A 21,596-nucleotide genomic window follows, 5' to 3' on the forward strand; every position below is an offset into this window, starting at 1 on the left:
ATTCAGGAGATTAAATCAAAATATTCTATTGTAAATTCATAGAGTACATGGTTCTGCTGATTTCCAAAGAAAAATAAAAATTTTGCTTTGTAATTTTTTTCAGTATTGTATAAACAGAATAATTTGGATTTTAATGTATTTAAAATGCTGTGTTTTATGTACAATCTGTAAATTTTACAATACAATTTTAACTAAAATTTGTAAAGGCATTGTTTTTATTTTTTATTATGTAGTTTGAAGCAATTGACAGTACTTTCAGTGGTTACAAATATTGAACTCAATTATGTGATAGAAGTTTGTGTTTTCTAGTCATGAGACTAGGCAGAATTGTAGGAATGAAAGAAAGTATTCATATCCAGCTAATGATTCAGGCCAATTCTGACATTGATATTGTGTATGGAAGGCACAAACGTTGGTCTTTGCCCAGTGACTGAAAATACCAGTCAGATTTCTGTGTGGCCTTAAGATAGAAAAGTTTGTTGTCTTTATCAAGTCTAGTATGGACTCATTCAAGCAAAGAGGAATTTGGTATAAGTAAAGCTGCTTTTCTAATTTAAGTAAACTTTTCAAAAATACTTTGTAAAGCGATACAACATGAGGGAAAATCTTGTGAAAATATAAATACCTTGGCATTTGGATAATGAAGAATGGTGGATAGGACATAACTGAGGAGTATGTAAGTTGGAGTCTCCATCATAAGATCTGTACAAGTCATACTTTATAATCACCTTTTCATACTTCAGGAAATAAAGTTATTTGGGTTATCTTGTTGCTCTTAAATTTTAAATTGTATATATAGTCTTATATTGCTTGCTATATTTCTATATTATAATGTCCTCTGAAACCTTTGACTCACTGTTGCATAATAAACAAAATGCGAGCTTTAGTCTAAATCAGTCAGAGCCCTTCATACCTCTTCTTAAGCCTCACTGCCTTCTGTTCCCACTGGACCCCAGCCACTGAGTGTATTTGTACACGCACACATACATACCCTACTCTCTTCCTTTAGTCATTGCTTCACTCTGCTTGGAATTCTCCTGTGGTTTATTTTTCCATGTCCAGATCCGCCTGACTTCAAGGCAACTTAGTTCCATGAAGATTTTCTTGAATCCCAAATCATCTTCAACACACACCCCCACACAGACTTTTACCATTCATTTTGTTTACTTGCTATCTTGTAGCTTTTATTAGACTTTTGTCTTTTTTTCGCCTTTAGAGACAACACGGTCATTTTTTCATCTGTTTCCACTGTATATCGTTTACACTAATATTATTTACATTCAATATTATTATCCTTGCTACTATTTTACCATTATATGTTGAGAAGTGCAGAGGTTATTGGATAACTGTTCAACTATTTACTAGAAAACAGGAAACCTATTATAGCAGGCCCCAAAACATAGTATTTCCAGATGAAAAGTCTGGATCATAATTTACTTCAATTTGTAACTGATGGAAGAAGGGAAAATGTATTGTTTCCTCAACATGAAAGATGAAAGGTTATAGTAATGCTGGTGGTGTCAGTTTTGCCTTACTCCTACAATGCAGAATGTATCATATACTCTTTCTCTACTTTCGTCCACTTACGTCTTTCTTTGTACTTAATTTAACTTTGAGATCGTTACGACAGATATAGAATTTTGTGTGATCTAATGAGGCTGTATAGCAGAAACTGGGTTTATTCATTTTAATCTTGACTCATCTGTCCTTCACAGTCTCCTTCCCTAAAGATAAGGTTGTCAGTTCTAAGTAATCCAGCATTACTGTGAAAAATAGTGACTATGAAAAATGCACAGCATATATATAACTATCAAATTGTTATTAAAAGGCTGAGTAGAAAATAATCTTTTCAGATTTTCTCCCCACTCTTAGAAGTCTGTGCTAGTGTCTTTAAAACACTTCAGAGATGTATTTTTCATATTTAACCTTAAATCTAATGGAAGATCTAGGGAAAGATGCTTAGTCAACAGGGTGGTTTATGTGTACATGAAATCAGGCTTATGCATTGTGGACAGGGATTGTACCCGTTGCTAACTTTCCGTTTGGTTTAAACAATTAAATTTTACAGTCAAATGTGTGACAGAAACAGCTTAAAACCTGATTTCCTTATCTCTTTGGTCTCAGTTGACATGTTCTTAGTCAATATAAATGAAAGATAAAATCTCTACCAATGAAGCAAATAATCTGAGTGAAGATCATCATTCACTGCTGGGAAATTTATAATACCATTCACAGCTGCTCAAGTTGACAATAGTTGAATCCACCACACAGCTCCTCCACTTTAATTTTGTGGTTTGACAAGTTTCACAGATTCAGAAGTACACAGTGAATACCTGTGTACTTATCCTTCAGTTATATTTACTAGTTTATATTGTACCCTATTTGCTTTGTATGTGTATATGTATAGTCTTTTTCTCCTCAAATAAGTTATAGACATCATGACATGACAATCATTTTGAAGTATTTAATGCATTTTGTGTAAGCACAATATGGTTATCCTACTTAAGAAATTAAACATTGATGAAATACTGTTATTTAAATATATATCCTATGTTCATATTTCTCCACTTGTCCCAGTAATGTCCTTTATAGTATTTTTTCTAAGTCCAAGATTCATCTAGGATCACGCATAGTATTTAGTTATCATGTCATTTTAAAATCATTTAATCTAGGGGAGTTTCTAGCTCACATTAATCTTTATGACATTGACATTTTCAGCATTTGAACCGGGTTGTTTTGAATTGTGCCCCTCAGTTTGAATTTACCTGATTCATGAGCTTGGTGATCAGTCCTTTGTTGTTGGTGTTTTTTTTGTTTTGTTTTTAAGTTTTCTAAGAGGAAATATTTGAACATGTACACAGAGAAAGCAATATAATACACCTAATACCTATAATACCCAGCTTTATCAGTTATCAATGCATGGTTAATTTTGTTTCCTGTGTAACTCCTCCTATCCCAGATTATTTAGAGCAAAACCCTAGACTTTAGATCATATCTTCAGCTGGAAATATTTCCACATTTAGCTCTAAAAGATAAAGGCTTAGAAAAAAAAAGTCTAACCACAATACTATCTTAACATAAGAAACAGCCTTCCTAATGAGAAGTACATGATGGCACTTATGCAATACTCTTGCCAAAACTTTTACCTCATTTTGATTAACTGTCTAGATAGAACTAGTTTACTAGAATTATAGAAATGAGAAGAGTTGTTAAGCAACACAATGATAATGAAGTCCGAAAAATCCAGAGCATGAGATCTCCATGAGAGAAATGATAGAAAAATAATAAAAGGAAAAGGAAATGTGAACCTGTTGATTGAAAAAGACTGAAGAGACACATAAACCAAATATAATGTGTAACCTTTTTTTTTTTTTTTTTTTGGATCCTGATTTGAACAGACTCTTTTTGAAAGATAAGAAAGGGTAATTTAGGGAATTTGAATGCTGACTTGCCTTTTTGTGGTACTGTTAAGCAATTATTAAGTTTTTAAGCTGTGACATTGGCATTATAGTTAAGTTTTCAAAAGTCCTTATCTGTTAGAGATACGTACTGAAATATTTATATGTTAAAGGATATATGGGACTTGTTTCAAAATATTGTGGGGAATGTCCCTAAGTTGATCATTGTTGACATTAGGTGATAAATGTTAGCAGTTCATTATTCTCTTCTCTCTGCCATTGTGTGTGTTTACCATTTTATGAATGAAAAGGTTTTCTTAAGGTAAGGACTAGTGGTAAATTTGTTTCAGATATTTGTAATGCACATAGCATTGTTGTTGTTATTACTATAAAATTATCCCCAGTGTTAACCTCCTTCAAAATGTGACCACATAATATTGTGCTATTTTCTGAATTGTGAGATTTATTTTTCTATTTTTGTCACTTTTATTTAAGGTAATGAGTATGGTGTCAGGATTTACACCACTAATTTCTGCAGGTATCTTTTCAGCCACTCTTTCATCGGCATTAGCATCCCTTGTGAGTGCTCCCAAAATATTTCAGGTAAGCGTTTTTATATTACAGGCTTTATTAAAGGGAGAGTTAAAGTAATGCTTCTTAGTTTGAAATTGTTGCTGTTTACAAATTTATTTGCTTCTGTCAACCATGTATATACATATATATGATATATATATGCACATAAAGACATACATAATTTTATGTGTATGAATGAACGTGAATGTTTATTTATATAAACATTTGTGCATTTGCCTGCTGTCAAGGTATAGTCTGAGTTCTCTTTTTAGAAGTGCTGGATGTTTGCTTTTTTGACATATTTAGCATACATTTTCAAGATGTCTAAGGTATAGGAATGCAGTCTAAGACTGCAAATGGGGAGTAGCAAAATATCTTTGTTCTGGTTAGTATGGTTTCAACCTAAATATTTTATTTTACAAATATTTAAGTACCTAACGTGTGCTACACATTGTGTTCATTACTTGAGGGTATAATGATGTATAGGATAGACATTATCTCCTTTTAGTGAGCATTAAATAGCTGAATACTGATGGGAAGTACTTTTTATTGCTAAATCAAATAAATGAATGTTGATTCTGCAGTCTTGTTCTTAATGCTGTATTTATAGCCAATGAGTATACCAAAGGTAGAAAATATCATTTAAGACAGTGTTCAGCAATGTTTTAAGAAAGATAGTTAAGTTTTATAGTCAGGATTTTTATCTGCTTTAAGATATTGGCTTGTTTTTCTTAAAATAGGTCACAACTATATCATTTATCAAGCTTCCAACTTTGTTTTTACTTGTATGCCTGCTTCTCTGATTTCTTCTTCATAAAATTTAATTTCAACATGGCAATAGGGTAAGGCAGATAGAAATTTTGACCAGCATCCTTCTGATGTTTGAAATGTTTGAATTTCCTTTACATTTTGTAGGTGAAGCAGTATGTGGGACAGGATAAAAGAGATGACCGAGAATTAGAAACTTGAGTCTCAATCCTGATTAACCTATTAGAACTATCAGCAAATCTATATATCTAATTTTAATATATTTCATTTTAATGTTTTCTTTCATTAGGCTTTATGTAAGGACAACATCTACCCAGCTTTCCAGATGTTTGCTAAAGGTTATGGGAAAAATAATGAACCTCTTCGTGGCTACATCTTAACATTCTTAATTGCACTTGGATTCATCTTAATTGGTTAGTTATATAAATGGTGTGTTATTGTAGATTTTTGGTGCATCTATATTCTAGGCATTGAATTATTAAATTATTAACAACGTTATCTTGGTATACTAAGTCTCTTTGTAATCAAAGAAAGTTTATAAAGTACTGTAAGTAATAGCACTCAGTACATATTTGCTGAAATTATTGCCATTACTAAGTCCTCATTAGAGCTAAAGGGAATTCCTAGGTTCTTTTTCCTAAAACAAATATGATAATGGCATAAAGAAAAGGATTCCAGTGTCACCTGTGACATCAGTGCCTTTGGTGATCTATTTTTTTGGCACTCTGCCTCTGATCACAAGTGAGCTCTGTTGGGTCTTCCACTGCTAAAGACGACATTGGACTTTTTAAGGTTTAAAGAATTTTGTCTAACCTCTGAGACTAGTTGACATTAAAAGGCTGATGTACCACCAAGTATTGTGGGACTGTGTGGAAACTAACTCCCATCTGACACCATTAGATGTGTATTTGGTGTAGCCACTTCTGGAGAACAAGTGGGCAATATCTCGTAAACTTTTCTGTAATCAGCAGTTTTCCTTCTAGGTGTGTGCCCTGTAGAAACTTGTATATATACTTAAAGAGCCATATACAATAATGTTTCTAGTATTATTCATTATAGTGAAAAATGAAAGCAACCTAGATCAATAGAAGAAAAATATGCAGCAGTTAGAGGAATAAATTTGGTTTTCATATATCAATGTGGATGAATTTCAAAAATAAATGTAAAAGATCAAATTTCAGAATGATACATATGGTATGCTATTTACATAACTTTTAAAACACCCAGAACAGTACTGTATGATGCATGTAGACTATATATGTCATAAAACTATGTATGACTGGACAGAATATACCAAGTTTGGAGAAGTGTGAGATAAAGTATAAAGGGGATTCAATAGTTTGCATAGGATTGGATTTCTGAAAAGTTAAGTATATGAGGCATATATGGCAAAATCTAAATGTTTATGAAATCTGGATGGTAGTTATGGGGTGTTGTGTTGTTAACTAAAGATTTGAAATACTTCATAATTTTAAAAAGTTAAATGTCTAATACGTCAGTAAATCTTGCACGTGTTTGTTTTGCAGCTGAACTGAATGTTATTGCTCCAATTATCTCAAACTTCTTCCTTGCATCATATGCATTGATCAATTTTTCAGTATTCCATGCATCACTTGCAAAATCTCCAGGTAATTTTACATTTTTAAAAAAGTTTGCAAATACTATTTTTGATTTCAAAGAAAATAAAACTTTTGCCACATTTTAAAAGATATTATGTGTGGGATTAGTTCATTAATGCCATGTCTGCCTTTATAGTTAATTCAAATTAAGTCTTCAAAGATCTCTTTATCAGTAAGTTTACTGATAATATTGTTTGTCTTCAAAGCGTTTAGCATTAATCTCTAATTCTGATAACACTGTGAAAAATTGTTACTTTTTAAAAAACTAGTTTTTCAATCTTTAGCTGATTTCTGTTTTAGTTCTAAGAACATCACTATGATGAAGGTTACCTGTAAGAAAATGGTTTTAACATAGTGAATTCTGTAAAATTCTGACATAAGGGGTCTCTATCAACTGTAAATGTATGAGACTTTTCTTATAAACTGTGACTACCATTGCAAATCAGGAAAGGAACTGAAGAAACAAAAGCATTGTTCCTTTTAAAGATTTGAAAGTCTGAGGACAGGGAAGATAAAGTATGAGAACTTTGAACACAAACATTCTAGCATCAGGGTTTTACTTTAAATATATAAATTTTATTGAAATAATCTTTTAAAATAATTTTGCCTGTGGAACTACTTACCAATGAAAATTTAAAAACGTGGTCTTCAACATTTTTTAAAGTGGGCTTCCTTCATAAATACTTCACTAAATGGGAAGGTATGTGTTTCTGTAGTCAGCTCTTAGTTCTTCTAGCAGGTTGATTATGTTTTTAATGATTTTTATGAACATTTTGTTTGAAATGTTTTATATATTCATTAAACTATGGATATGAGTCATCTTAGAACCAGAAAATAAAGCCTAGTTACTACTAAGGATTCAATTTGAAACCTTTCTTTTTAAAATCTTCTGTAGTTTTTAACATTCACCTAAGGTAAGTTGATTTACTCTTTTAATGAAGCGTTTATTGAATACAGAACTAGTAGGATACAGTAATGTGGAAATAGATATTACCTTTTCATAGTCATCAAGAATTGTCAAATTCAATTGTGATCAATAATAGTCTTTGACTTCACTTTTCAGTATTAGACTTATACTTAATGCTTAAAGTCCTCTCAGTGTGTCAGCCCTAAAGAATGTTATTTTTTGAATACATATGTACCATTATGTAAAGCAGATGAAGTATTTGCGTGACTTTTATTTATTTGTTATTGTTAGGATGGCGTCCTGCATTCAAATACTACAACATGTGGATATCACTTCTTGGAGCAATTCTTTGTTGCATAGTGATGTTTGTCATTAACTGGTGGGCTGCACTGCTAACATATGTGATAGTCCTTGGGCTGTATATTTATGTTACCTACAAAAAACCAGGTTAGTAGACTTTTTTGTTTGTATCCCAAGCTAGAAAACATCTAGAAGTTCTTTGTTATTTTTCATTTTAAGCATCATCTTTTGTATATTTGAAAGCTACTTTGTATAAAACCTAAAATACTTTATTTCCAAACTCTTAAAAGTTTTATTTTTTTCAAATACATGTAGTTTTAATAAAACAGTTACTTCGAGATTTTTTTATTCTTACGGTTTCCATTCTTACTCATAAATTAAATTGATCCTATTTGTAGAAAAATAATAAATGCATATAATTAACATTTTGCTGCACTCACTGTATTTTAAAATTATTTTTTGAAAGGATCCAGTTACAGTACTGTAGTAGCTATGTAGCCTAATAAGCTAGGCTATCTATATATATATAACCTACTGTGGTCTTAGAACTGTATTGAATAACACGGAGTTAACAAAATATTGGAAGACATAGTGTCTTTCCCACTAGGATACTATGTAGCAGGGGAAATTGGACAAACTTGTTTTAACTGGGCAATGATTAGTGATTTCCCAGTATGCATATTGATAACAGCTAAATGTATCTTCCTGTAAGATGATGATGCTAGAGTATGTTAGGATTGGTCCCAGTATTGAGCATTATAACCTGTGACACAAGAAAGACCTGATGAGAAAGTCTTCATTTGGGCTTAATAGAATAGATTGGGAAGAGATTACATAAGATTAGTTTCAATAAGAATACATTTTGTAATCCAGATATGAAATGATGAGCTTTTAGATTAAAGTGGTAGCTCCAGAAATGAAATAAACTATTTTAGAAGAAATTATTTCTCTAACGTACCTATTAAGTCTATAAATTAACAAATGTCTAAAATCATTTGAAGTCCAAGTTGTTTATTCAATAAGAAATAAAATTTTCCTGTTCAAATAACCCAGACAGTTAAGTACTATAAACAAGTATTTCTTAACAATTAGAAATTTGCTCATTTCCCTTTAGACCTTTGGCTATACAAACAATAATTTTAACATATTTATTTGTGAAACTCTTTTAGAGCTGTATGCACAGCATATCTGCAGCCCTATCTATCTTTTCTAAATTCTACTTTAAATGAATTATAGTTCAGATTATCAGTCTTAATATCTTGCTGTATATGTGAACTATTGAAAGTACAATAGTGTATTTCAGCAATTGACTTTTTAAATGTGAAAGCATGTTTAATTCTCTGTGCCTCACATTCGCTATTGATTGGTTGTTATTACTGATGTTAATGCTGCATGAACATTATCTTCCCACAGATGTGAATTGGGGATCCTCTACACAAGCCCTGACTTACCTGAATGCACTGCAGCATTCAATTCGTCTTTCTGGAGTGGAAGACCACGTGAAAAACTTTAGGTATGTGATAAAGAAGGAAACATGAAAGCATTTTCTTTTTGCTGGCCAGTCAGTTCTTATTTTTCAGTGACATTTTCATGTGCATTTCACATTTTTAATTGGACTTGGGCAGTTTAATTATTCAAGAACAAAATTGTACAAAGAGAAAAATTAACAAAAATGTTATGAGGGTTTTGGAGTTTTCTCACTTGAAGACTTTTAAATGATGCGTATCATAAAGTCAAAGTTTTATTTTCTCCATGGCCATTAAAGTTATGTAACTATGAGATTCATAAAGATTTTTTGACATGCCTTATTTTGTACATTACCAACACACTAAAATTGTTAGTTGTGTCTTATCAGTGATTAACTGGAAGTAACTTATAGTGACAAAGAATCAGTGCTTACACTAAAGAGCATTTATTACTATTTTCCTCAATAAATGACTTTAAGAATATATTACCTTTTTGGATGGGCACGGTGGCTCATGCCTGTAATCCCAGCACTTTGGGAGGCTGAGGCTGGGGGATCACTTGAGGTCAAGAGTTCGAGACTAGCCTGGCCAACATGGTAAAACCCTGTCTCTACTAAAAATAAAAAAATTAGCCAGGCATGGTGGCGCATGTCTGTAGTCCCAGCTACTTGGGAGGCTGAGGCAGGAGAATGGCTTGAACCCAGGAGGCGGAAGTTGCAGTGAGCCAAGATCATGCCACTGCACTCCAGCCTGGGCAACAGAGTGAGACTCCGTCTCAAAAAAAAACAAAAGAAGATTATATTATCTTTCTAATAGTTTATTAACCCTCAGTATAAACTTTCTTTAGTCATGAGTAATCCCTCCTTATTGGCTTCTGCATGATAAACACAAATCTTTCCTATGTTTAAAGAAACGCTGAAACATAGATAAGTGTCAAAAGAGAATTGCTGTACCCAGTCTCCCTCCCAGTCAAAGTAATTGTTTATTTTTTTGTTACTTTTTCGAATTCCCCTCTTCCTTTTGCTAGAATAAAAAGTTCTCAGAGACCACACGCAGGTCTTCAGCTTTAGTGTAGACAGAAATGGAGAAGAAGGAATGAGAGCCCTGGGAGGAAAACTTTTCACTTCAGCATATTTTGGATAGTGATGTCAAAGATAACAGAAAATAGAAATTACTCTTTTTATGTAAAAAGTTGTATCCTAGAACTGAGAGTATGACCAAGAGTCTATGTTTATTTGCCATTAATTTAAAAAACAAACAAACAAACACAAAACCTATTGCTTTGGCTCATTGTAGTAAAGGCAACATTAAAAAAAATTATTTTTGGGCATGGTGGCTCATGCCTGCAGTCTCATCACTTGGGGAGCCTGAGGCAGAAGGATCACTTGAGCTTAGGAGTTGGAGACCAGCAGTTTCAGACCAGGCTAGGCAACATAGTGAGATCTTGTCTTTACCAAAAATTTAAAAAATAGCCAAGTATGATAGTGCATACCTGTGGTCGGGAGACCGAGGCTGCGGGATCGCTTGAGTCTAGAAGTGTCTAGGCTATAGTAAGCCATGATTGCACCACTACGTGCTAGCCTGAGCAATAGTGAGACCCTGTCTAAAAAAAAAAAAATTAGCCCAATTTGGCTTTTTAATTTTTACGAGAATTATACGTGAATATTGTGTAAAGAAGAAAAGCTAGTCTGCAAAGTTTGTCATGCAAATCAGTAGTTGCCTGCTCCTCATATCCTACTTCATAAATATCATGCTTGCGTTGCTGCACAGTAGTCCCGTTACCCACAGGGGTTATGTTCCGGGACCCTCAGTGGATAGCTGGAACTGCAGAGAGTACTCAACTTCATTGTCATGGGTCAGAACACCTTTTTGTGGTTGTTGTTCATGTCTCCTATCCACAAAGTTAGTGCCTTTTCCATCTTAACTAAGCCCTTATTACACATTACAGCTGCAACTCTTACAGTTTGAAGTACAGAAGCAAAACTAGCATGAATTTATTTTTCCTTCCTTATAATTTCACAGTTAGAAGATTCATTTTCTTACTGTAGATTTTAGTAACCTCTGCATATGATTTTTTTTTCTTTCCTTACTAAGAACTTTCACCTTTTCACTTAAAGGAAGCATTTTACAGTTTTTCTTGGCATATTCAAATTGCCAGCATCACTACTCTTGTGCTTTGAGGGCATCATGAAGTAAAAAAGAGTTGCCTGAACACAGGCACTGCGATATGCAACAGTTGATCTGATAACCAGGACAGATATTGGGCAGGTAGTATCTGTAGCACGGAGACGCTGGATAAAGGGAGAATTTATGTCCCAGGCCAGATGGAGCCGGATGTTGAGAAATTTCACCACACTACTCAGAATGATGTATAATTTAAAACTTATGAATTGTGTATTTATGGAATGTTCTATATTCTGAAACAATGGAAAACAAAGCTGCAGATAAGGGGGGACTACTGTACTTTTTGATTTTTAATTTTGGGTATTATTGACTGATGTCTTTCATCTACATATGCCTACCTCATGCATGCATCCTTACCTTTATACCCCATCCTCCCTGTACATTTTATATCATGCTTTTGATTATATCATATTTGGTATTTCTATTTTTAAGACTTTTAAACCTGCTGTAACAGCTGAGCTATGTAGTAAATTACTGTTTTTTCTTTGCTACATAGCTTTTTTGTTTCCCCAAAAGTAATTTTTCTTCTTACTTAACTATATTCATCACCGTCTTAACCTTCACCAAACTTGCCGAAAGATTTTTGTTTTCTTCACCTTGTGAAGACTTACTGTTTACTGTTTCTTTAATTTGGGTTTTGGAATTTAGCCTTGTCTGAAATGAAGTATCTCTAATACTTGGCCAGGGAAGTTCGGCATTGGTGAGTGGAGCTTGTCAGTTGAAGTCCTTAATGTAGATTAATGTGGCTTTGCTGGAAAGAAAGGCTTTCTTTTTGATCTGATTAGATTTTCCAGAAAAGATCTTTTAATCTTCTGCTTGTAGGTAGAGCGTTCTGGGAGCCAAGTGGAGAAAGAAGCTTAAAGGTTTCAGGGTTCAGTATATACATGTTCTTTAAACTCTCCTATTAAAAGTAGCTTACTTCTGCCCCCAGCTGTTGCTGGTGACTCCCAGACCAGGGGCTCTCTCCAGCAAATAAGCCCCAGCTTAGTAGGGTTGGGAAGGGACAGGGACAGTGACCTGTCACAGTGATGGAAATGATTTAGATCCATTTAGTTATTTCTTGTGTAAACTTTTACTTTCTTTAACACACTGTTCTGCCATGTCCAGAGGGACCTACTGTTCCTAACTCCTAGGCATTTTGGTGATTTTTAGATGTAAAATCAGGTAGTTTCATAGCTTTCTCATGTGCTTTTCAGATTTTGGTTTTTCCTGATTTGTCAAATCCTTTACTTTTCTTCCAGTTGCTTTCTAGCTTTCAGTATTTCAATGCACTTGTGCTCTAGATGTTTTTGTGGTTTGTGACTTAAAAAAAAATCTCTATGTCATGGAGAGCTTTGAGAAAGGAGACAAAATCAAGGCAGATGTGCACTCTGCTGCTGTTACTCAAAGTCATCCCTAATAAACTTTGTACTGTACCATTTTTGGTATGATAAAACTGTACCAAATTATATCTTTGTGTTTTTTTATTTAGTAGAGGTAGGGGCTACAAGTTAATTTCTCACAACAACAGATTCTGTTAGTTAGGGTATGGGTTAAACTACTGTAACACAAAAACTGAAAAATACAGTGGCTCAAACAAGAGAGACATTGGTGTCGCACGGTAGTCCAGAAGTAGACAGATGGTTCATGGCAGGTAAGCAGATTTGCTATACTTTGGTCACTCAGGACCCGCATTCCTTATCAATCTGTCATTCCCTAGTTGTTTTTGTTCGTGTGGTCAGAGTCATCACCGCATCCATAGTCTAGCTTTCTGGAAAGGGGGAAGAATGTATGGAGGCAGCGCAGCTTCCTGGAAATAGGAACATACTTATGGGCTATAAGTTAGTCATTGGGCCACATGTAGCTCCTAGGAAGACTAGGAAATATGCTGTCTGGCTAAGGAGTTATGTAACTTGCTGAAGCTCAGAAAGCCTGGGGCATGATTTCATGTTTGATTGCCTCAAAGCAACTCTCCCAGACAGAATTGCTTTACCAGCTCATTTGCTAAAATTCTAAGTAAGATGGTATTTTTTGAAAAGTCGTTATTTAGGTTTGCATGCTCATTTTAAGGGCTCCTCTAAAAGTTAATGTTTAAGTCAGAAATGATAGTCTGCAGTTCACTTTCTGTTATAGTTTATTTTGATTATATAAATCCTTGTCTTAAAGAATTTTTGCCAACCTGTTTGGACCTACCAAATGGAGACCTGTATATTTTTTTCATTAAATATCAGTGATTTCCATTTCTAGTCAGTGAAAATCAAGAGTTACAAATATATGAAAGGCATGCCACTGTCTCACATTTGCAAAGGCAATTAAATTCAGTTTTGGCTTTCATCATTGATAGCTAGAATTAAAATTTCTAGTTCAAGTAGAAATCTTTTTTTCATCATAGGTGATTTTACTTACGTGACAACAGTGATTAATGTTAAGCTAGATTAGAGAGGGCTGATACCACGAAGTAGTAGTAATTATGAAGTGATCAAGCTGAGAAGGAAAGTGACCTGTTTTGTACATGAAGGCAAAGCTGTGCTTGCAGGAAGTTTTGCAAACTCTGTGAAAGAATTATTAATAGAATATTTATTACCTTTAGAAAATGAAAAATTGTTACATATTTGAAGGCAAAGCTGTGCTCGCAGGAAGTTTCGCAAACTGTGAAAGAATTATTAATAGAGTATTTATCACCTTCAGAAAATGAAAAATTGTTACGTGTTTTTTTAACTAGCATGATAATTTCTTTCTGTAATACCTACCAGAATCTTGGTGTATAATATTACCTGTTATTTTAGAGGGACATTTGGCATGATGTTTGTTCCAAGACTTTGTTTCTGCATTTCTCATGTACCAAGAAGTCCAGGTTAAAAATACTATTTTTGAGAATCCTGTGGCTTGCGTCTTAAGGACAGTTGAATACAGAAAGCTTCTTAGAGAAACAACTTAAAATCATGTTCTTGTTGCCAGAAACACAAATTTATCTAATTTTGTTTGTCTTTTCATCTTAAATTAGGCCACAGTGTCTTGTTATGACAGGTGCTCCAAACTCACGTCCAGCTTTACTTCATCTTGTTCATGATTTCACAAAAAATGTTGGTTTGATGATCTGTGGCCATGTACATATGGTAAGTATCAATTTTGTTTTCTTCTTCAAGTTTTTTAAAGTTTTATTTTAGGTTCAGGGATACATGTGCAGGTTTGTTATATAGCTAAACACAGGGGTTTGGTGTACAGATTGTTTTGTCACCCAGGTAATAAGCATAGCACCCTGTAGGTAATTTTTTGATCCTCACCCTCCTCCCACCCAGTAGCCCCCAGTGTCTGTTTTTCCGTACTTTGTATCTTTATGTACTTAATGTTTAACTCCCATTTATAAGAGTGAACATGGGGTATTTTGTTTTGTGTTCCTGTGTTAGTTTACTTAGGATTATAGCTTCTAGCTGCAGCCATGTTTCTGGAAAGGAAGTGGTCTCATTCTTTTTTATGGCTGCATAATATTCCATGGTATATATGTACCACATTTTCTTTATCCAGTCTACCATTGATGGGCATTTAGGGTGATTCCATGTCTTTGCTATTGTGAATAGTGCTGCGATGAACATGTACATGAATGTGTCTTTATGGTAAAACAATTTATGTTCCTTTGGAGATATGCCCAATAATGGGATTGCTGAGTCAAATGATAGTTCTGCTTTGAGCTCTTTGAGAAAGCCAAACTGTTTTCCACAGTGGCTGAAGTATAATTTACATTCCCACCAACAGTGTATAAGTGTTTTCTTTTCTCTGCAACCTCACCAGCATCTGTGGGGTTTTTTTGTTTTTTTGTTTTTTTGACTTAATAATTGCCATTCTGACAGGTGTGAAATAATTTTTTTATACTAAAATTTTTTATGCTATATATAATTTGTAATTTATAGGGCTTTCTAGATTGGTAATAATTTGACAAGCAAACCTGTTTTTTTTTTTTTTCAGGTAGTTGTTTTTTTCCAAATTTTTTGCCCCTAAATGGTCTCGAAGTAGCATTTTGGAACAGATATTGAATTTTGAGCTCTCATTGTTTTTCTTATTCATTATGAGCAGATTTTAACAAACTGTGTTGTCCTTATAGAGTGGTTTGGCTTTTTGATACTTAGGGAGTCAAAATTCACTGTTATTTTTCTCATTAATATGTCTGAAACTGGGCCCCTTCCTTATACCTTATACAAAAATTAAGATGGATTAAAGACTTAAACGTAAGACCTAAAACCATAAAAACCCTAGAAGAAAACCTAGTCAGTACCATTCAGGACACAGGCATGGGCAAAGACTTCATGACTAAAACACCAAAAGCAACGGCAACAAAAGCCAAAATTGATAAATGGGATCTTATTAAAGTAAAGAGCTTCTGCACAGCAAAAGAAACTATCATCAGAGTGAACAAGCAGCCTACAGAATGGAAGAAAATTTTTGCAATCTACCCAACTGACAAAGGGCTAATACCCAGAATCTACAAGGAACTTAAACAAATTTACAAGAAAAAAACCACCCCGTCAAAAAGTGGGCAAAGGATCTATCTGAACAGACACTTTTCAAAAGAAGACATTTATATGGCCAACAAACATATGAAAAAAATCTCATTAGAGAGAAATGCAAATCAAAACCACAATGAGATACCATCTCACGCCAGTTAGAATGGTGATCATTAAAAAGTCAGGAAACAACAGATGCTGGAGAAGATGTGGAGAAATAGGAACGCTTTTACACTGTTAGTGGGAGTTCAAATTAGTTCAATCATTGTGGAAGACAGCATGGCGATTCCTTGAGGATCTAGAACCAGAAATACCATTTGAGCCAGGAATCCCATTACTGGGTATATACCCAAAGGATTATAAATCATTCTACTATTAAGACACATGCACACGTATGTTTACTGCAGCATTGTTGACAACAGCAAAGACTTGGAACCAACCCAAATGCCCATTAGTGATAAACTGGATAAAGAAAATGTAGCACATATACACCATGGAATACTGTGCAGCCATAAAAAAGGATGAGTTCATGTCATGTCCTTTGCCAGGGACGTGGATGAAGCTGGAAACCATCATTTTCAGCAAACTAACTCAAGAACAGGAAACCAAATACTGCATGTTCTCACTCATAAATGGGAGCTGAACAATGAGAACACATGGACACAGGGAGGGGAACATCACACAGCAGGACCTGTCGGGAGGTGGGGGTGCTCGGGGAGGGATAGCATTAGGGGAAATACCTAATGTAGATGACAGGTTGATGGGTGCAGCAAACCACCATGGCATGTATATACCTATGTAACAAACTTGCACATTCTGCACATGTATTGCAGAACTTGTGTGTGTGTGTGTGTGTGTGTGTGTGTGTGTGTGTGTGTGTGTGTTTTATAAAGTCCCAAGAACACTTGGGAACATTTACTTAACAGAAAAAAAATGGGGGTTGGAAAAAATAGGCAAATTGTGATAAATATCTCCAGGGGGAAGTAGTATCTCTGGTATGTAAGAAGAGCAAAATGAATGCTGAATTTCTAAGTTCAAACACTTAGTTGCCAATTCTTTTTTGTTTTAGCCAGAAGAGAACTATTAAAAATGATGAACCTTTTTTAATCCGAAAGTAGTTTTTAGTTTTTTGGCATTGTGGTTATTAAGAACAGACTGGATGATGGCTTACCTGTGCTGCATAAGAAATAGGGCTATTTGTTGAATTAGCTTCTCTCCCAAGTTCTGTTCTTCATCTTGCTTTGGTTCTAGAAGTGTGTGTTATATACCTCATGTCTCATCCCCAGCTGGTTGTTCTGCTTATACAGTGGCAAAGTCAAGGGGCGTGTGTGTATGTGTGTCTAGGGTGGTGGAAGGATTCTTGGAGACACTGACCCCACTTGGGACTTGTGGAGTTTTCTAGTTTGTCTCTGAGCTGATCAGCTAAATCAAGGCTTGAGCATAAGACGTTTACAAATGAGACAGTTTCCCTACTACAAAAGGTAAATTATATTTTTACTTATTTACATTTAGGGTGTGTTAAGCTTATTTTTAGATTTTTGTTTTATATATTTGTGTATAAAACATTTTGTGTATCGCTTACAAGGATCAAAATAGAGTTATGAGTTAACAAAGCTCATTTAGTTTCTCCTGTTATTTCATCCTTTAACAGAATTTTGAAGAAAAATGCATTAATATTATATAGCTCACTTTGATTTTCAGTGATATTCTCAAGTTAGAATTAATAACACAGACATTTGGGAGTAACGAAAATCAAGCTAGGGAAACTTTCTGTAGAAAAATAGAAGGTGGTTATTTTACTCTGTGTAATCTCTTCATTTTCAATAGCTTCTAACCTCTTTCATTTACTTAGAATGGAAACTTAATTTATTTTTAAGTCTGTGTTTCTTTTCTTCTTTCTACTGGTGTCCTTGTGCCTTAGCTATTCCATCAACTCTACTTTTTTGTAATCTTACATATTAAAAAGACTACATGAAAATAAAATGCTGTTATTATACTTCTTCCGCCCCTACATTTAGTCACCTGTTTCAAGCCAGTATAACAGGATGAATGGTTTATGTAAATGTGAAGTAGTTTACTTTTTAATTAAATATATTATTAATACTTTTATTCAAAGGGTCCTCGAAGACAAGCCATGAAAGAGATGTCCATCGATCAAGCCAAATATCAGCGATGGCTTATTAAGAACAAAATGAAGGCATTTTACGCTCCAGTACATGCAGATGACTTGAGAGAAGGTGCACAGTATTTGATGCAGGTAACTTTGTTAATGCTTTTCAAATGCCTACATTTTAGATTTGTATAAGCTTTTTAAAACTTTTTAATTCTAGATTTCATAGATTTCGTTCTTCATATTAATACAAATGATAAATCTTTTTTTTATGTCTTTATTAAAGTAAACTACTTTGGATCGCCTGGCTAGTTCAATCAGTAGAGCATGAGACACTGAAAGTAAACTACTAGGATTTGTATAATTCAGAATTAAAGGGACCGTAGAAATATTGTGTTGTTCTGTGTTAACTGTGTAATTGTGGAGCTACTTTGTTAAAGTAGAGGTGGGAGACTCAGAGTATTGTCTTCTGATCTCTTTTTGTTGTGTGTTTCTTAGAACTTGATAAGCACAGGGTTAAGAATAGCCAAGGCAATCCAGGAAGAAGGGACAGGGTAGGCTTGCTTGATAGGAAAGAAAGCCCTGTCAAAAAACTGTAGTAATTAAGACATTGTGGTGTTAAATATAGTAATAGACAGTTAGATGAATGGCACAAAACAGAAGAAACAGCACAAAATATAGCAGTAGACAGTTAGATGAATGCCACAAAATACCAGAAACTTAACATACATGACAGAGGTGCTATTGAAAGCATGGGCCAGAATAATTCTTTATTTACGTGAAAAAAAAGACTGGATCCTTATGAAAACCACACAAAACATACCTCCAGATGGATTAAACACCTAAATTTAAAAGGCCAATTTGTTTTGTTTATAGAAAAAAATTCTAAAACGATTTTATGACCTTGAGCTAGGGAAGAGTGAGGCACCAAAAATTGAGTGCAGTAGTTTTGTAGTTTAAAATTTTGAGATTCTAAAGAAAACATGAAAATAAGAAAAGGAAGCAGAGACCACGGGAAGATAGTGATCCTGACATGTAATCAACAAAAGATATGGTCCAGAATACAGACAGAAATACTATGTCAGTAACAAAAAAAAAAAAACAGCAAAATATATGAACAGAGAGGAAAACTAAATGACAGAAATAAAAATTAAAAGCACAATATACTCTTATTCCATATCCGTTAGACTGACCCCAAATTAAGTCTGCCAATACAGAGTGTTAGAAGTGGCATAGAGCAGGCTGGTTCAACCCGCGGACTACGTGTGGCCCAGGATGGCTTTGAATGTGGCCTAACCCAAATTCATAAATTTTCTTAAAATATTATGAGCTATTTTTGTGATTTTTTTTTTTCTAAGCTCCTCAGCTATCATTAGTGTTAGTGTATTCTGTGTGTGGCGCAAGACAATTATTCCAGTGTGGCCCAGAGAAGCCAAAAGATTGGACACCCCTGAAATAGAGCAACTGGACATCTTTGAAATGCTGTGGTAATGTAGATTGGACAACAACGCTGTCCAAAATCGGAAAGCAACCTGGCAGAATGTCCTGCAAATTGGGTTTGAATATTCTAGGACGCTCTGTTCTTAGGTGTACATCTCACAGGAACTTTTGCACATGTGAAGAAGGCTATATGAAACTTCAGGCCGGGCGCAGTGGCACACTCCTGTAATCTCAGCACTTTGGGAGGCCGAGACAGGTGGATCACCTGAGGTCAGCAGTTCAAGACCAGCCTGGCCAACATGGTGAAACCCTGTCTCTATTAAAAATACAAAACTTAGTCAGTTGTGGTGGCACACACCTGTAATCTCAGCTACCTGGGAGGCTGAGGCAAGAGAATCTCTTGAACTCCCAAGACAGAGGTTGCAGTGAGCCAAGATCATGACAGCGCATTCCAGTCTGGGTGACAGAGCGAGACCGCATCTCAAAAAAAAAGAAAAAGAAACTTCATGGCAACATCATTTGTAATAGTGAGAAAGAATTGGAAGTAACAACCAGCAATCACAGAAATGAAAACAGTACAGATGTATGGTAGAATTCTATACAGTGGTGAAGGGGAGCTATCAGCATGGATATACCTCAGAAACAGTGCTTAGGAAAAATAGCAAGTTTTAAAAAGTATAGGAACAATATGAAGATTTAAATATTTTTAAAAGTAGTAAATTTTATATGTATGAATTCCTAAATGATAGAATACGTAGTAAAAGTGCAACGAGAACGTGAAGAACATTGGAGGCTTTACTGTGTTTCTGATGTTTCTTAATGGGGTGGTAGATACATGAGTGTTTATTACTTTATACTTATTCCTTTTTGTATGTGAAATATTGAAATATTTCAGGTAGAATGCTACACTGGGTCATATGGTTATTTCTAGTGGGTAAATCTTGTTTCCTTCATATAATTTATAGGAACATTCTGATAACCAATTTATAGAAGCAATACATTTTAGGAAGGAAATAAATGAAAATTTTTCTTTAGAGCAGTGGTTGTTAAACTTCAGCATGCGTCAGAATCATCTAGTAGACTTGTTAAAACACAGATCGTTAGACCCCACCCCACAATTAATCAGATCTGGGGTGAGGGCCCAGCGTTTGCACTTCCAAGAGAATTTGAGGTGATACTGCTAATTTGGTTGAGGGACTATACTTTAAGAATCACTGCTCTAGGAAGTCCCAGTGGTATAAATGATTCTTTTGTAAATTTGGCAGGAGCTAGAATTCATCCTCCAAATTACTCTCATCCGCCTAATATATTTACTGCAGTGGGCCATGACAACTATATCAGTGTGGGGCAAAGTTTTAGGATAAATAGAAGAGTATTGTTTTGAGAAAGATACTTAGGAGACTGGCTTTCTAGCAGAGCTGTCTGAGGAACTGTATGAAATATTATTACAAATAGGTGCCGGTTGCCTCCATAGAACTAGTAACTGTAATTTTTAGTGTAAGTTGCTGCTGAGAGTATTTCTCTTTCCTTCTACTGTTGGGAATCGTGTTACACAGAGTGTCAAATGTCTTTTAGTTGTTTATTACCTTTGTCAAAAGAATTTTTTACATTAATTTGTTTGTACAGTGACTTTTAGTGTAGTTGTAGAGCTGCTGTTTTTAGATGTTATTTGTTTTACTGGACTTACCCTCAATTTTTCTCTGTCCCCTCATCTTTCTAGTTACTAATTATAATCTTAAGCATCTATTTATCATTAAACCTGCATGTAAGTATCCAGCTTCCACAACAAAACTTTTTTTTTTTTTGAGACAGAATCTCACTCTGTCTCCCAGGCTGGAGTGCAGTAGCTATAGCTGACTGCAGCCTCCACCTCCTGGGCTCAAGTGATCCTTCCACCTCAGCCTCCTGAGTAGCTGGGACCATAGGCATGCACTACCATGCCTGACTGGTTTTTGTAGAGATAAGGTTTCACCATGTTGCTCAGCCTGGTCTTGAACTCTGAGCTTGAGCAATCCTCCTGTCTCAGCCTTTCACAGTGCTTGGATTATAGACGGGAGCATCCATGCCCAGTCTAAGACTTCACTATTTTAAAGAAGAGACAATCTTATCACTAAATAGCTTGCTTAAAGACCTCTTTAAGCAAAGGACATTAGCACTGCTAATTTTCTTGTTTTGTATGTTTGTAATTTCCTTGTCCCTTTAAATTTTTTGTAAGGCAATAGCCACCTGATTATCAACACAGTTTTAAACCTTCATATTTAAATAGCAAAACTAAATACATTTTTTTTGTCAGCAAATTTTGACTTAAGATGAACAGAAAACATTGCTAAAGATTTGAAGAAATAACACAGTG

At 34.6% G+C, this 21,596-nt stretch overlaps 1 protein-coding gene across 2 annotated transcripts in view; it reads left to right on the plus strand.

The window, feature by feature from the left end:
- The window catches only part of SLC12A2 (solute carrier family 12 member 2), a 103,260-nt gene that overhangs the window by 57,429 nt on the left and 24,235 nt on the right, over positions 1-21,596 (plus strand). For both annotated transcript variants that reach the window (XM_021939656.2, XM_021939657.2), the window contains exons 11-17: positions 3,894-4,001; positions 5,029-5,152; positions 6,266-6,367; positions 7,557-7,712; positions 8,979-9,078; positions 14,199-14,310; positions 17,810-17,950. In XM_021939656.2, coding sequence (XP_021795348.2) covers positions 3,894-4,001; positions 5,029-5,152; positions 6,266-6,367; positions 7,557-7,712; positions 8,979-9,078; positions 14,199-14,310; positions 17,810-17,950 — 843 coding nt within the window. The remainder of the gene's footprint in view (positions 1-3,893; positions 4,002-5,028; positions 5,153-6,265; positions 6,368-7,556; positions 7,713-8,978; positions 9,079-14,198; positions 14,311-17,809; positions 17,951-21,596) is intronic.

The sequence above is a fragment of the Papio anubis genome, chromosome 5 (genome assembly GCF_008728515.1).
Source record: "Papio anubis isolate 15944 chromosome 5, Panubis1.0, whole genome shotgun sequence".
Taxonomy (NCBI): Eukaryota; Metazoa; Chordata; class Mammalia; order Primates; family Cercopithecidae; genus Papio; species Papio anubis.